Source organism: Spermophilus citellus (genome assembly GCF_964194105.1).
Source record: "Spermophilus citellus genome assembly, chromosome: 7".
In the NCBI taxonomy this organism is placed as follows: Eukaryota; Metazoa; Chordata; class Mammalia; order Rodentia; family Sciuridae; genus Spermophilus; species Spermophilus citellus.
Window position 1 is genome coordinate 109,945,631 of NC_138188.1, and position 16,068 is coordinate 109,961,698.

Consider the following 16,068-nt stretch of genomic DNA (forward strand, 5'->3'; position numbering starts at 1 on the left):
CAGGGGCACTTAACCACTGAGTCACATTCCAAGTCCATTTCTGTATTTTATTTAGAGACAGGGTCTCACTGAGTTGCTTAGAACCTCGCTAAGTTGCTAAGATTAGTTTTAAACTCAGAATCCTCCTGCCTCAGTCTCCTAAACTGCTGGGATTATAGGCATGTACCACCGCACCTAGACTAAAGGATTTTCATGGCTATCAGAAGTACCAGCAGCCTAAGGCTCTGTCACAGCTATATGCTCTCATGGACTTTTTAGTATCCTTTATTCATAAATCTCAGGATTTTTGTGATACTGGGTATTAGACCTATAAATTTCAGGATTTTAAGAGGAAAACCTTCTATGAAAAAGTCATTCTGCCAGGTGTGATGTTGCATGCCTATAATCCCTGCAGCTCAGGAGGCTGAGGCAGAAAGAAGGCAAATTCAAATCTAGCTTCTGCAATTTAATGAGAAGCTAAGCACCTAGTGAGACCCTGTCTCAAAATAAAACATAAAAATGGCTGAGGATGTGGCTCAGGGATTAAGCGTCCTGGGTTCAATCCCTGGTACCAAAAGGGGGGAAAAAAGAGTCTTAAACTAGCCAGGAGTCATGGCACATGCCTCTAATCCCAGGGTCTTAGAAGGCTAAGGCCAGCCTGGGCAACCTAGCCAGACCCTGACTCAAAAAAAAAAAAGGGGGTGGGGTGGGGCTGGGGATATAGTTCTGTTGGTAGATTGCCTGCCTCATATGCACAAGGCCCTAGGTTCAATTTCCAGCACCACACACACACAAAAAAGCCTGGGCAGAATGCTGAGATAGAGCACCCCTAGGTTCAATTCCCCAATATCACAAGCAATATCCAACAACAAAAAGTCTTCAATCTTAATGAGATAATCAATACCTAATATAAAATATTCAAATTCCCATCCCCTCTTCCAACAATAAGGTGAGAAAAGGGGAAAAATTAATGCCATTTGGTATCTTCTATTTCATTAGTGAGATTCTTTTTCTTGCTTTCTTTCCTGATCTAATAACTAAAACAAAACTACTTTCATGTTTTATAAATAGAAAATATAATCTAGTTCATAACCTAGTAGCTATCAATTGTAAGTGATCACCTACTTAACTTCTTTGGCAACCTTCTTTGCTGATATAATTGTGGATTCTGTGTCATTCAAAGTTTGCCAGAATGAGTAATGGAGTCCAGGTTATTCTTTTATCTCTACATGTTTCTTCTTCCTCCTCTTCCCCCTCTTGCTCCATTCTTTTTTTTTTTTTTTTTTTTTTGGTCTAAGGATCAAACCTAGGGCCTCGCATATGATAGACAAAGGATATACCTTTTTGAACTACACTTCAGCCCTTTTTTATTTTTTTCTTTTTGGTACTGGGGACTGAAACTAGCCGTGCTTTTCCACTGAGCTACATACCCAGACTTTTTTTTTTTTTGTGACAGGGTCTCACTAAGTAGCCCAGGCTGGCCTTGAACTTGTGATCTCCCTGCCTCAGCTTCCCAAGTAGTTGAGATTACAGGTATGTGCCACCATGCCCAAACAAACATTTCATTTTAGTATCTCCTTATGTGAAGAACATGACTATTATCTAGTTACATTAGAGTTTCACTTTGTCAATCAGTATGTTTGATAATTGAAAGACAAACTTATATTTCAAGGTCATACATGATAGCTCACTAAATAAGAAAAATAATAGTCACTAATTTTATTATAGCTTACTACATATAGCATGGTGCTACACCAGTTATACGTACTGTCTTGTTTAACCTTCAAGAAATAAAATTCATTGTAGTATGTACTATTATTTTCCTCATTTTATAAATGAAACTGAGGCTACCAAAGGCTAACCAATTTGCACCAAACCCCCCAAATTTTTAATCATACAGCTAAGAAAATTCATACGTATGTCTGTGTGACCCTTTCTCTCTTAACAAGTGTATTTTGTTCCCCTCCATTTCCTAAACATATTTAAATAGTATCAGAGAACTTTTCCTAGGGTTTTAGGCAATTTCTTTAAATCCCATAGGCATATGGTAAAATTTAATATTTTGGACAAATTGGGGAAAAGGAATACAGAAATTCTGAATCAGTTAGTACATATATATTTAGAAAGCCCAAATGGCCCAGAGTGATGGCATACACCTGTAATCCCAGCAACTCAGGAGGCTGAGAAAAGAAGATCACAAGTTTGAGGTCAGCCTCAGCAACACGGTAATAATAACCTGTCTCAAAACAAAAAAACAGAAAGGGCTGGGGATATAGCTCATTGATAGAGCACCCCTGGGTTCAATTCTTAGTATCAGACACATGCATACATACACAAAATAAAAAAGAGGAAAAAAAACCCATGTTAGACCAAGAGGGCTTTTACAAATTAGCTTTCCTAAGAGCTGTATCAGCATATCAAATATTCTAGAGGAAAGTAATTTTTCTAAGTTACTAAATTCTTTTCAGAAGAAGCTTAATCATTCTCCCCAAGTCCTATTTACTGAATAGATCAAATATCTAATTACATTAGATAGAAAAATTCAACCTACTCATTATCCTATCATTAAAAATACTTTATTAGCAGAGAACTAATTAATCAGGTTTTACTGAACAAAAATGTAAGAATTCACATAATCTTAAATTTTAAAATATGCAACAAAATAAGAACACAATAAACATAAAATTAAAGCATGAAGGAAAGAAGAGTAGGTAACAGCTTTACCAGGGCATGAATAATCTCATGTTTCACTGTGGACAGCATCCCAATAAACTCCTGAGGCTGGGTAGAGATCATATTTGGACACAGGTTAGCATATCCTGCTATTGGCCTGTTAAAATAGACATCGAATTTTTATTATATTCCAGAACAATATTTATTACTATATTTACTCATCTATGATTCTCTATGAAAAACTGCTCAAGAACAGAAAAACCTTTATTTAATATTCAATGTAATTTTTTGAAATCTTTAAAAAAAATTTAGTTATAGATAGATACAATATCTTTTTTTTTTTTTTTTTTTTTTTGATGCTGGGGATTGAACCTAGGGCCTTGTGCAAGCGATACAAGTACTCTACCAACTGAGCTATATCCCCAGCCCCTAGATGGACACAATATATTTATTTTATTTATTTATTTTTTATGGTGTTGTGGATCAAACCCAGTGCCTCACATGTATAAGTAAGTGCTCTGACACTGAGCTACAACCCCAGCCCTTCAATGTAATTTTGTGGCTAACTTTCACTATCTTTTACTCTCAAGACATGTACCCTTTGCTTTCCTATGGCATGACAAAGGAAAATCTATTTCCATAAAAGGATATATGGCCAATTAATTATATATCAGTGTAAATTAAAATATGTAATACCAAAAAAGGAATAAACTAAAAAATGTACATTCTAGTACTATTTTATTGTAAAACCTGTATTTGATTTTTAGCATTTCCCTGTATTTTCAGGCATAGAAACAACTAAGTAGACAGGGAAAACAGATATATAATGGGGCAATAAACCATTCAGGTTGCTGAAAATTGCTCAACCTTTCTTAATTTCCATCTTTCCTTTTCTTCTGCTGCCAAAATGCCTACATTACATACATACTTTTACCTTCCCATCATCTTCTTTCAAGTTGTACACACTGTAGAATCTACAGAATTCTACATCTCTCTGTGTGCCTAGAACTGGAGAATTCAGGACCACACTAGGACCCAGGGTGATTAAATCACTTCTACCATGTACCTACTTGTCTTTCAAAAGCTGTGGTAAACAGACAATGCTAAAGAACATGAAGATTCTTCTACATTTTTTTTCTTAACATTTACCACAGAAAAACTACAAACCTCACCAATTATATTTCCTTATTTATAAAGAAGATACACTTTATTTAAATAAAAATGCAGTACATTTCTTTATACTTGATAGCAACAGACTTAGAAAAAGTATGAAGATAAATTACTTACCAAAACATTGCACGGTGACTTCTAAAATATAAAATATGTCATTGATAGGCTTAAAAGCCTTCAGGGACTTCCTTTTTTTTTTTTTTTTTTTTTTTTTTTCTTTTTGCACTCTAGGATTGCACCTAGGGATGCTCTACCACTGAGCCACATCCTCAGCCCTGTTTATTTTTTTAAGACAGGGTCTCACTAAGTTGCTGAGACTGGCCTCAAGCTTGCAATTCTCCTGCCTCAGCCTCCCAAGTCACTGGGATTACAGGCATGAGTCATCACATGTGGCTACTTCACGGACCTCTCACAGCACTTAAAATAAATAATAGTTCTGTCTGCCTCTTCTAACACAGTGTCCACTGAAGTGACCTCTGACAGCAAAATGTATACATGCTTTTTCCTAACATAAGTTTTTTTCTCCAACCTCTTTACTTGGATAAAGCCTTTCAATGTTCAGGTCAAAGCTAAAATTTCACTTATTCAAAGAGGCTTTCCTTGCTCAACTGAATGAAATGTATCTTCTCCTTTTACTCCCTTTTACAACATCCTGTACAAAGTATTTTTCTATGAAGTATAATACTTTAAATCACATATCTACAATTAAAATTTAAACCAATACCTGTCTTCTTCTGAAATCTGTAAATTCCATGAGGTGGGTGCACATGTGTATTTTGTTCACCTCATCTGCTGGCAATATATTAGACATTCAAATAATAATGGAATGAATTCATGAAATACACCAGTTTTGAAGGAAGATTCCTTCAAAAAGATTCAAAAAAGAAATACTGGAGACACTGTACTGCTCATTCTATAAACATCAATACTATTCTCAGAAAAAAAACAAAATCTTTCCCTAGATGTGAGTAGTTTCATAGTCATGGTACAAAGAACATTTATTCTTTTAGCTACTCATTCATACCAAACAAACCAAACATTAAGGTGCTGTAAATAAATATAGCTATAAATAAACATAACAATGACAATGAAACACACCTCTCACTTAAGGGGATTCTCCTTTGTGTGATTCCTATGCTGGGTTCTCTCACCAGAAGACAACTAGACACTTTTGGTACTTTCCACATTATGAGATGCTGAACTGAGATTAACTAATTTAGACTCAATCCAGGATTTCATCTTTCTTCTCACTTCTCCAGGGATGTCTTTCTTATTCTAATACATAAGGTTCATTTTAATGGGTCTTTTAGAAAAGAAATAAAAACTCATTGTCAAAAGGTATACATTATAATGCAAAATAATATTGGAATGTACAAAGAAAAAAGTGAATATTACCTGTTTTATACCCTACACTTACTAAATTCCATCAACAATATTATGTGCATCCATTTTATCGTAACTAGTCATCCTGGTTTGCCCAGGACTGAGGGGTTCCTGGAATGTGAGACTTTCAGTGTTAACAAATGATACTACCAGGGCAGTCCTAGACAAACTGGGATGACTAGTAATCCTATTTCTGACTTTTTCCTTAGCACATTCAAATACATGCGTAGATTTTTATTAAACAAATATGGACTCGTATTAGGTACTCTCCTTTGCAATCTTATTTTAACCCTTTCTAATAAGTTCAAAATAAGATTTTTGTGTGCATTTGATATGTATAGCTTAGTTAAAGTTAAAATAAAAATATGATTTTGCAGCACTCCTTTTGGGAAAGTATACTTCTCAAAGATATCCACTTTTCTTAAATATCTCATTTTATCAAGTAACTTATTCATTTAATACTTTAACTAGCAAATTTCATTGCTATTAAGACATCATTCATAGTTATAAGTTATAAATTTAAAGGCATCTCCTCAAGGAAAAAAGAATACTAGCATATACATAATCTGCAAAAACAGTACTTTCTTCTACAGCAACATACTCAATAGTTGATACTTAGCTTTCTCAACATTCAGTCTAAAGACTTGAGTTGATTTCACCAGTCAACAATTACATCTTATCACACTAAGAGACTGCTTTTCATAATGCATTTACTTTTACTTCCTTAAGTACCTTTAAGATTGACAATACAAACTGGGCACAGTGGCACACATGTATAATCTCAATAACTTTGGAGACTGAGACAAGAGGATGGCAAGTTCAAAACCAGACTGGGCAATTTAGCAAGGCCCTAAGCAATTTAGCAAGACCCTGTCTCAAAATAGAAAATTAACAGGGGATAAGTGGTAAAATGCCTCTGGGTTTAATCCCCAGTACCAAAAAAAAAAAAATCAAAAAGATTGACACTACAATTCTGAAGCATATACCAGCATTTTCTTTGTATTGTCTACATGATTCAACTAAGTTTTTAAATTTTTCTTCAAGTAAATTACACCAATAGAAAAAAAATGGTTCTTTATGTTGGAGTCAATAAATGGATGTTTTGCACCGCAGCAATGGTCCTTACATACACATGAATTAGACACATTACCCTCTCTTAAATTTGAGAATGTCTATATAGTCAATTCTGAGACATGCATCAGTTTCTACTGTTTTTTTTTTTTGATGTTTTTAGTTGTAGATGGACACAATACCTTTATTTTGTTTATCTAGTTTTTTTTTTTTTTTTTTTAAATGTGGTGCTAAGGATCAAACCCAGTGGCTCATGCATGCTAGGCAAAAGCTCTACCACTGAGCCACAACTCCAGTCCAGTTTCTACTGCTTTTTTTTTTTTTTAACTGATTTGCTTGGTGTATGACAGGCAATCTTCTGTATATATACTAACTTTTCATTTCAAGGCTAGGCTGCTTCACCATGAAAATTTTTTTTAAATCATTTGTGAAAAACAAAGAAGTTTCTGAATTGTTAAGTGAATATTTAGCTAAGTGCAGCATATGTAACAAATGATACAACAATTAAATTATTCTCAATTAACATCTGAATTTTTTCTTCACAGAAGTATTCACCTGGAAAGAAAATTCTCCTGACAGTAAGTACACTTTTTCTTTGGAGTTTATGGGTAAAAAAGATAGGATCAGAATGAAAGAGGAGTGGAGAAGAAAAAGTCAAATGAGTTTTTCACTCTTCTTCATTCTGACCAGAAAACTTCTATTACCAATATGAATAACAGTCCTACCACAGAGGAAGAGGGGGTACCCTTTAAACCCAGGCAGCATGTTATTTCTTACTACTAGAGGCAATTGTCAAATGTAAAATTCCTGTAATGGTAACAATAAAAATATGGTTTAAGAGTTCCCTGATTAGATCTTATAAAATAAATCTCAAAGAAACCTTTACCTGTCCATTTTTGCTTCCTGCTGACAATAGGCTGCATAAGAGATGATGTTTTCATGGCGGCATCTCTCAGTGGCCAGAGCACCAACATAAAGGACAAAGTCTGCATCTCGGACACCCTCTTGATCCAGCATACCCACTGCTCCACAGGGCCACTTACCCCCTCGGCAAACCCTACATTGCTGCACCAGTAGGGATGAACAGAAAAATCAGACCAGAGACGTGGTTAGCTAAAGAGACAAACTTAAGAGTGAATCCAGTATATATCTAAATATGGTATGATTTATTTTATAAAGGCCAAAAAACTAGTATGCAGAAAAGATAGAAATTAAAAAGGTTTCAAAACCCTAAAACTTAGTGATGAAACTTCCATATACTTTTTTTTTTGGGGGGGGGAGGGGGTGATTGGAATTGAACTTAAGAGTCTCAACATGCTAAATGCTCTACCACTGAACAATGTCCTATACATAATTTTTACAACTTTCTTCGCGGCTATAGTTATTTCAAAATTAATTAATAAAAAACTTTTTAGTTAATGGAAATATATTTCCTATTATAAAGAAATCCATGTATCTTATTTAAAAAATTTGATAATATAAAACCATAAAAAGAAAAAATTAAAGTCATCCATGATTATTACCCTTGTTTCTAGTTTTCTTTTTTCACCTCTCTCAGTAGTAAGAGACTTGTTTCTAGTATTTTCTAGGCAAATCTTACTTTGACTCTTCAAATTACAATTAGAAAGAAATCAGTAATTTTTTTAGGTTAAGCTATGCTTGCAGAAAAAAGAAAAAACAAAAACAAAAGACCCAGACACTCCCATTTCACTTAATAGAAAGTATATGTTATTTACTCTTGCTTCTATAACATATCTTTATAATTTTAAAATTCAATTATTTTAACCTATTAGTAGCTGGTAGTTCAAAAAGTTTACAATTTTAAGCTTCTTTCTCATGATTATCTACTTAATTTTAAAAAATCAGAACTTTCAAGAAGTAGGAAATAGAACTTGGAAGAACCAAGAAAATTAAAAGCAATGAACAAACTCTTAGAAAAAAAAAATAATGAAATTAGTCTTAAAATATCTAGGAAGTGCCTTGGCAAAAGAGATAGGGATACAATCAACAATCTGTTTAAAATTTTAAACATGTTCCTAAAGCTCCTTGTGCACTCAAGAAATTTGAAACAGTTAAGTAAAACTGAGTAAGCAAATTGTAGGTGCCAACCTGTACAATTGTACAGGTGCCTTTACTTAGCTTCAAATACCTTAAGAAAAAATTCCAAAGGAATCTAATCTTAAATATATGGTCTTCCTTCTATTTATTTACAATATAAATACATACACATACTTTTTTCATTGGTGTATTACAATTATACATAAAATGGGATTTACTGTGACATATTCATACATGCATATAGCCTAATTTGATCAATTTTATTCACCAGTTCTTCCTCTTTTCCCCTCCTCTCAGATCCCCTATCTCTACACTACTGATATCCCTTCTATTTTCACGAGATTCCCTTTATTTCTCTGTAGCTTCAGCTTATAAAACATGTGACTCTTGGCTTTCTGAGTCTGGCTTATACAAATTTATTTAGTGTGATATTCTCCAGATCTATTGATTTATCACCAAACGACACAATTTTATTCTTTTTTATGGCTGAATAGAACTCCATTGTGAATAGATACATTTTCTTTAACTGTTCATCTGTTGATGACATCTATGCTAGTTCCCTAACTAGGCTCTTGTGAATTGCACTGCTATACACATTATGTATTGTTATGGTATGCTGATTCCAGTTCTTTTGGATAAGTCTTGAGGAATGGAATAGCTGGGTCATATATTGGTTCCTTACCTAGTCTCCTGAGGAATTGCTCTACTGATTTCCACAATGGTCATATTAATTTACGGTCTCACCAACAATTTATGTGTTCCTTTCTCCCCACATCCTCTCCAGTGTTTTTTGTTATTTACATTCTTGAGGGTTGCCATTCTAATTGGGATGGGATGAAATTTCAGTGTAGTTTTGATTTTTATTTCCCTGAATGCTAAAAATGTCGAACATTTTTCATATATTTTGGCCATTTGGTTTACTTCTTTTTTTTTAATATATATTCTTTTAGTTGCCAGTGGATTTTTTACTTTATTTCTTTATTTATATGTGGTGCTAAGGATCGAACCCAGGGCCTCACACATGCCAGGCAAGCGCTCTACCACTGAGCCACAACCCCAGTCCCTGGCTTACTTCTTTTGAGAATGTCTGTTTTGTTCTTTTGCCCACTTATTGACTAAGTTATTTGTGCTCTTGGTATTTTAAGTTTTTTGAATTCTTCATATACTCTGGGATATCCTCTGTTCAGAGAGTAACTAGCAAACTCCCATTCTGTAGGCTCTTAATTGTTTCCTTTGATGTGCAGAAACTTTTAAATTTGATTCCATTCCACTTATTCTTTGTTTTAATTCTTTTGGTATTTTTTTATACCAGGGATTGAACTCAGGGGCATTTGACTACTGAGCCACATGTCCAGGTCTATTTTGTATTTTTTTATTTAGAGACAGGGTCTCACTGAGTTGCTTAGTGCCTTGCCTGTTGCTGAGGCTGCCTTTGAACTTGCAATTCTCCTGTCTCAGCCAACCAAGCCGCTGGGACTACACAGGCATGTGCCTCTGCACCCGGCCTTTTTGTTTTAATTCTTGTGCTTCAGAAATCTTATTAAGAAAATCAGTGCTTGTGCCTATTTGATAGAGTGTTGACCCTGTTTTTCTAAGTTATCTGGTCTAATTCCTAGGTCTTTCATCCATTTTGAGCAGGGTAAGAGATAGGGGTCTAATTTCATTCTATAAATGGCTACTCAGTTCTCCTGGCACAATTTGTTTAAAAAGGCTATCTTTTCTCTACCTTATATTTTTGGCATCTTTGTCAAAGATGAGATGACTGTGGCTGCTTCTATGAGGGTTGTCTGTGTGTCTTCTGTTCTCTTCTACTGGTCTTCATGTCTGTTTTTATGCTGTACCATGTAGTTTTTGTTACTAAAGCTGAGTAGTTACCATTAGTTCTTAAAGGAAACCACTAACATTTTGATTTTTGTACAGATTTTTTAACATACACATTCCTCTAGACTATTTCCTAATTTTTAACTTATGTATATCTGTACTTTTCAATAAAACACATTGATAAATTTTTTTTCATTTAAGAGCTTAAATATCTTTTCAAGTTAGTACATAGAGATCTACTTTGTTCTAAAACAACTGCATAGTATTCCATTATATGGTTATAACATAATTTAATAACTTACATATGTATACTTATAGTTTTACAAAGAACACCCTTGAACACACAGAAGATAGTTAATACTTTTTTTTTTTTTTTTCCTGAGACAGTGTCTCACTGTGTTGCTCCAGCTGGTCTCAAATTCATAATCTCAAGCAATCCTCCTGCCTCAGCTGGGACTACAGGTATGTGCCATTGTGCCCACATAGTTATTAGTACTTTTGGAATAAATGTGTAAGTTGGGTTGAAGCATATCTTAAGGGATATCAAATTGCCCTTTTAAAAAAACTGAGATAAGCCAGACACGGTGGCGCACACGTGTAATCCCAGTGGCTCACGAGGCCGAGGCAGGAGGATTGTGAATTCAAAGCCAGCCTCAGCAACTTAGCAAGGCAATAAGCAACTGGCTAGTGGTTGAGCACCCTTGGGTTCAATGTTCAATAAAAAAAAAAAAAAAAAAAAAAAACCTGAGGTAAGTATATAAGTGCTCAAAGGTGTTCTGGAAAATAAGGATAAAGTTCTAAGCTAAACTAATTCAGCACTTCAGAGACAAATGGGGAAGAAAACAAATGAAAGTAAATGTCATTAAATGCACTTGAAAAGCAATGGAAAAACAGAATCAGCATATCTAACTATTATACTTTTGGTAGAAAAATAAACTTACTAAAGCTCTATATTTGAATCTATAAAAATTTCCCACTGAAAAGATTCAAATGTGCTCCCATGGTTAGACTACAGAGTAAAAAACATTGCTAAAAGCAGGGTGAATTACCTGGAGATGTTCCTCAGGCACAATAACTGGTCCACACTTTGTATGTGGTGCACATTCACCAGTACAGTATCTATGAGGATCATTTTCTTTCCGCAGGTATTGGTTTGTTGCACATTGTCTTTGGTACATTTGTATATGAAAGTTTAAATACAAAAAAAATAAAAAATAAAAGTAAGAAAGAATAGTTCACAACAGTTAAAAACAATGCAATAAACTAGTAAGTGCTATGTTACTTCACTAGGAACCTTATTAGGTTACTGTTTAAGTTACAAAAATAGGCTAAGAAGGAATTCTAGTTCTGTGGGGAATCCCCCTGATCTGGGTTTTCAAGTACCTAAATACTTTTATGAAGTCAATACTGTGGCCATGTGAAGGAGAGATGAAGGGGGTTTGTGGAACAGAGAAGATTCTGTAGACTACCTCATTATGGAAAATTAGGGAAAGAATAATTATCCAGCAGGTGCTTTTTCATTCTTTTTATATATGTTGCAGTTTGGTCTATAAGAACAATATAATAAAATATTCTAGTATAAATCTTATACATTGCCATGCTGGTAGAATGAGGAGTGCAGAGTACTAAATGAATGAAGAAAACAACCAGTGTTTAATGTTACCTACCTGCTAAGTAAGATAGTGCCAGCAGGTCTACGAACCTGAAAAGTCTTCTCTAAATAAGAAATAGCTTGCGGGAAAAGTTTGTTCTAAAAAATAGGTAGAAGGAAAAAAAAACAATCAGAATTATAGTCAAGGGATAAATTATAGTTAAATAAGTAAGCACAGTATATTAATGACTGAAAGGACAAGAAAGAAAAACCTTACAATTCTGGAATACAGATACTAGTCCAAGGTTGTGTGGCAGTGCGTAAGCAAAGAGTGAACCTAGTTGGAAAGAAATTTCCTTGTTCTCTAGTTGAATTTGGGAAAAGAGAAATAGGCAGAAACTTCTTTCCCTACTTCCATTTAAATAAAAAATTAGAAAATATAAATCTTAATTATTAATCCAGATAACTTCAAGTTTAAGACTGATTTAGACTCTCTCAGGGGCAGATTATGTTAAAAAAAAAATCTTCAGTTTAAAGTCACCAATTTCTCTATCCTATAGTGAATTGGTTTAATGTGTGTATGTGTGTGTGACTTTCACATCAGTTAAAAATCTGATGAAGTCTGCATCTTTATAAACAACTTTGGCATATCACACTATTAGGTCAATTAATCTTCAGAAGAATGAACATTCCCAGGGGCTGAGAATGTGGCTCAAACAGTAGCACGCTTGCCTGGCATGTGCAGGGCGCTGGGTTCGATCCTCAGCACCACATAAAAATAAAATAAAGATGTTGTGTCCACCAAAAACTAAATATAAAAAAAAAAAGAATGAACATTCCCACAAAGAGAAAGGTGTATTCAACGTTTTTGAAAAGTTGTTGTTTATCACCCTACCCCAGCATGCCTCGTTCCCAAAAACTTGAGCAAGAAGTACAAAAAGAGAAGACTGATTTAATATCAATTATAAAATAAGGCAACTAATTTCATGCCAAATACTGACAAAATCTCATTGAGGGTGTAACAAAAACTACTTGGTAAAATGATAAATATATTCACTACCAACATCTTTTATTTAATCATTCTTAAAAGTCCTGGGTTTTTAAAAAATATTTATTTTTTAGTTTTAGGTGGACACATATCTTTATTTTAATTTTTATGTGGTACTGAGGATTGAAACCAGTTCCTTACGCATGCTAGGCAAGCGCTCTACCTGAGCCACAACCCCAGACCTTTATTTTTCTTGATTAAAGTAGAATTTATATATTTTATGGGAGAGTGGGGCAGGAGGACTGCAAATTGGAAGTCAGCAGCAATTTGGTAGTACCTTGTCTCGAAAAAATAAATAAAAAGGGGTAGGGTATAGTTCAGTTGTAGCTTGCCCCTTAGTTCAATTCCCAGGACTGGGGGGGAAAATATATATATATATATTTTGAACAATCAATAAAAAAAATATACACACACACACACACACACACACACACACACACACACACATAATTTTAAATGTCCTAATTCATAAGTATTTATTACATACCTTTACAAGGTATCTTTTCTCAGGGAGCAACCTGAAAATAATGACATAAAACATAAGAACTCCCACTCTTGAGGCAAAGCACTCTCATTTGTTCAGATTCCATCTGTCAAGAGCCCCAAGGAATGCTGTGTGGAAACAGTATCTGTCTCCAAAAATCTCCCATTTACCACAGTGAGTATTTGAGGATCATTCTGTGCCAAACCACAGGGCTAAGTATGATCACATATTATCTCATTCATCTGAGAATGTTAAGGATAGGGAAAGACAAACTACTTCTAATAGTTCTTCATAAACTACTATAGACTCATAATTCATCTGTTTTCTGATACCTCTTAGACTACATAAAATCTGTTTGTTTAATAATTTGGCAAACTTTCTTATTATAGTTTATGTTAGTATTTTCTCCAATTACTTATTGGCAAAAGCCTTCCAGATCTATTATTGATAACATCCAGGATGATTCATATTTGTTCTGATTAAGGTATTTAATCATTTCCTATGGTCTTTGGCTTTTCAGCTAAAAACATCTTCTGCTTAATTCCATCTTTTATAAATACACACATATATATATATATATATATATATATATATATATATATAGTTGTAGATGGATTAAACACCTTTATTTTATTTATTTATTTTTATGTGGTGCTGAACCCAGTGCTTCACACATCCTAGGCAAATGCTCTACTACTGAACCACAACCCCAGCCCCTGCTTAATTCCATCTTAAAACTACACTAGTGTTTTTTAAAGTTTGAGCTATGGACTTTATTACTTCAGGCAACAGAAGAAAATATCTTTAATGTTTAGATTAACAATAAAAAGATGACAAAATGCTAGTGTACTTACTCTTCAATACTTTTATCATAGATGGTCTTAATTCTTAAGTGTTCATCAACATCTCTCTTTACAACATGATTTGTCTTAAGATGAACCTTATTTATGACCTAGAAAAAGAAATAGTTTTGAAAAACAATTTTTAGAAGATGTACATATTTTTCTTTTTCTTTTTTCTTTTTTAGAGAGAGAGAGAGAGAGAATTTTAATATTTATTTTTTAGTTTTCGGTGGACACAACATCATTGTTTGTATGTGGTGCTGAGGATCGAACCCGGGCCGCACGCATGCCAGTCGAGTGCGCTACCGCTTGAGCCACATCCCCAGCCCCACATATTTTTCTTTATTGAGGTAGAATTTATATATAATAAAATATACCCATTTTATTAGCTGAGATCCAAACTTAAAAATCAATAACCAAACTTCAAATTTGTACTTAGTAAAAAAGTCCCTTAGCTCATACTCCATGATTTCGGCATTCATAACCTCAAATATCTCCCAAGCAACTTCTATCATCTGGAAGAATACTATGAACTTGCATCACATGAATAAATTGTTATGGTAATGCCAGCTGCCAAAAAGGTCTGGGTTTCTCTGCTGCTTATCTAGTTTCCTACTATATTTCTTACTGGAATTTTGTGTGTTCAGAAAATGATAGGAAGACACTAAAAGTATCTTAAATTACTCTAAAAAGAGGATAAAAACTTCCAAGTGTTTCACTTGGAATTTTTTCTCATTTCATAATTTCTTAAAGGGAGGAATAAAAGAGAAGAAAGGTCTCAGCAGTATCAAAACTTGATGCAACTCTTAGCCAGACATAGTGGTAAATGCCTGTGATCCCAGTGACTCAGGAGGCTGAGGCAGGAGGATTGCAAATTCAAGGCCAGCCTCAGAAACGTAGTGAAACATAAAGCAAATTAGCAAAACCCTGTCTCATAAAATAAAAAAAATCAGAAATTTTTAAAAAAGGGCTTGGGATGTGGTTCAGTGGTTAAGCAACCCTGGGTACAATCCCTGGCACCAAAGAATAAATAAATAAATAAAAACTTAATGAAATTTTTAAAATATAGGAAAAAATGTGTTAGTTAAACTAAAAGTAAGCTGTATGCTACTCCATTCTTTTAACTCTAAGGATGAACAATCACATATTGTTTATGAAGGTTTATACAAAAGACAATGGAATTTTATGTTTCATAGGAAACAGCCCTACTATACACCTTTGATCCAATAATATATAAAAACTCATAGGTATCCCTATTGCCTGCACTACTGGCCTGATACCTTGCCTCCAGGCTCTTCTCCCTTTCATTCCATTCCAACCAACATCTCCAGATAACAGACTGTTTTTTCCTTAAGTGCTAGGGATGATCCCAGGGGCTTGCATATGCTAGGCAAGTGGTGCAGCACTGAGGGATGGCCCCAGCCCCAGACTGTTTTATAGCTAGTAAAAAGCCATCAGAAATGTCTAAGCACAGCAAAGGAATATGGTATTTCCAACTGGATTTTAAGAAACCTACAGGCTAAAATCCTTATATTGATATATCAAAGCTCTCTAGAAGCCAGTGGTTAAAGATCCAGAGTCTAGAATTAAATTTCTGGGGCTTCATTCTTGGCTCCACTATGTACTAACTCTGTGATCTTAGGCAAATTACCCAACTTTTCTGTGATCAAATTTCTTGTGTGTAAATAGTATAAGATAATACACATAAATGTGACTGACATAAAATAAATGCTCAAAAAATGTTCACTATTATATTTTCATTAAGACTATTTCTTCCACCTTTCTCTTCACTACTTATGTCTGGAGAAACTAAACTAATTGGTTTCTGAACACAAATTGTGATTCCTTGCCTCCTCATTTGCACTGCTGTTTCTCATGCTTGCTTATGCTTTTCCCTCCTTGGAATGGTCTTTCCTCCTCCTCCAGCAAGAAGATTGTAGCATGAAAT

At 34.3% G+C, this 16,068-nt stretch overlaps 1 protein-coding gene across 2 annotated transcripts in view; it reads right to left on the minus strand.

Annotated features, from left to right (window-relative positions):
* LMLN (leishmanolysin like peptidase) overlaps positions 1 to 16,068 on the minus strand; it is a 77,839-nt gene that overhangs the window by 52,607 nt on the left and 9,164 nt on the right. For both annotated transcript variants that reach the window (XM_081302658.1, XM_081302657.1), the window contains exons 2-7: positions 14,133 to 14,230; positions 13,282 to 13,312; positions 11,823 to 11,905; positions 11,205 to 11,322; positions 7,163 to 7,341; positions 2,704 to 2,809 (exon numbers count right to left, since the gene is read on the minus strand). In XM_081302658.1, the coding sequence (XP_081158784.1) occupies positions 2,704 to 2,809; positions 7,163 to 7,341; positions 11,205 to 11,322; positions 11,823 to 11,905; positions 13,282 to 13,312; positions 14,133 to 14,230 (615 nt within the window). The remainder of the gene's footprint in view (positions 1 to 2,703; positions 2,810 to 7,162; positions 7,342 to 11,204; positions 11,323 to 11,822; positions 11,906 to 13,281; positions 13,313 to 14,132; positions 14,231 to 16,068) is intronic.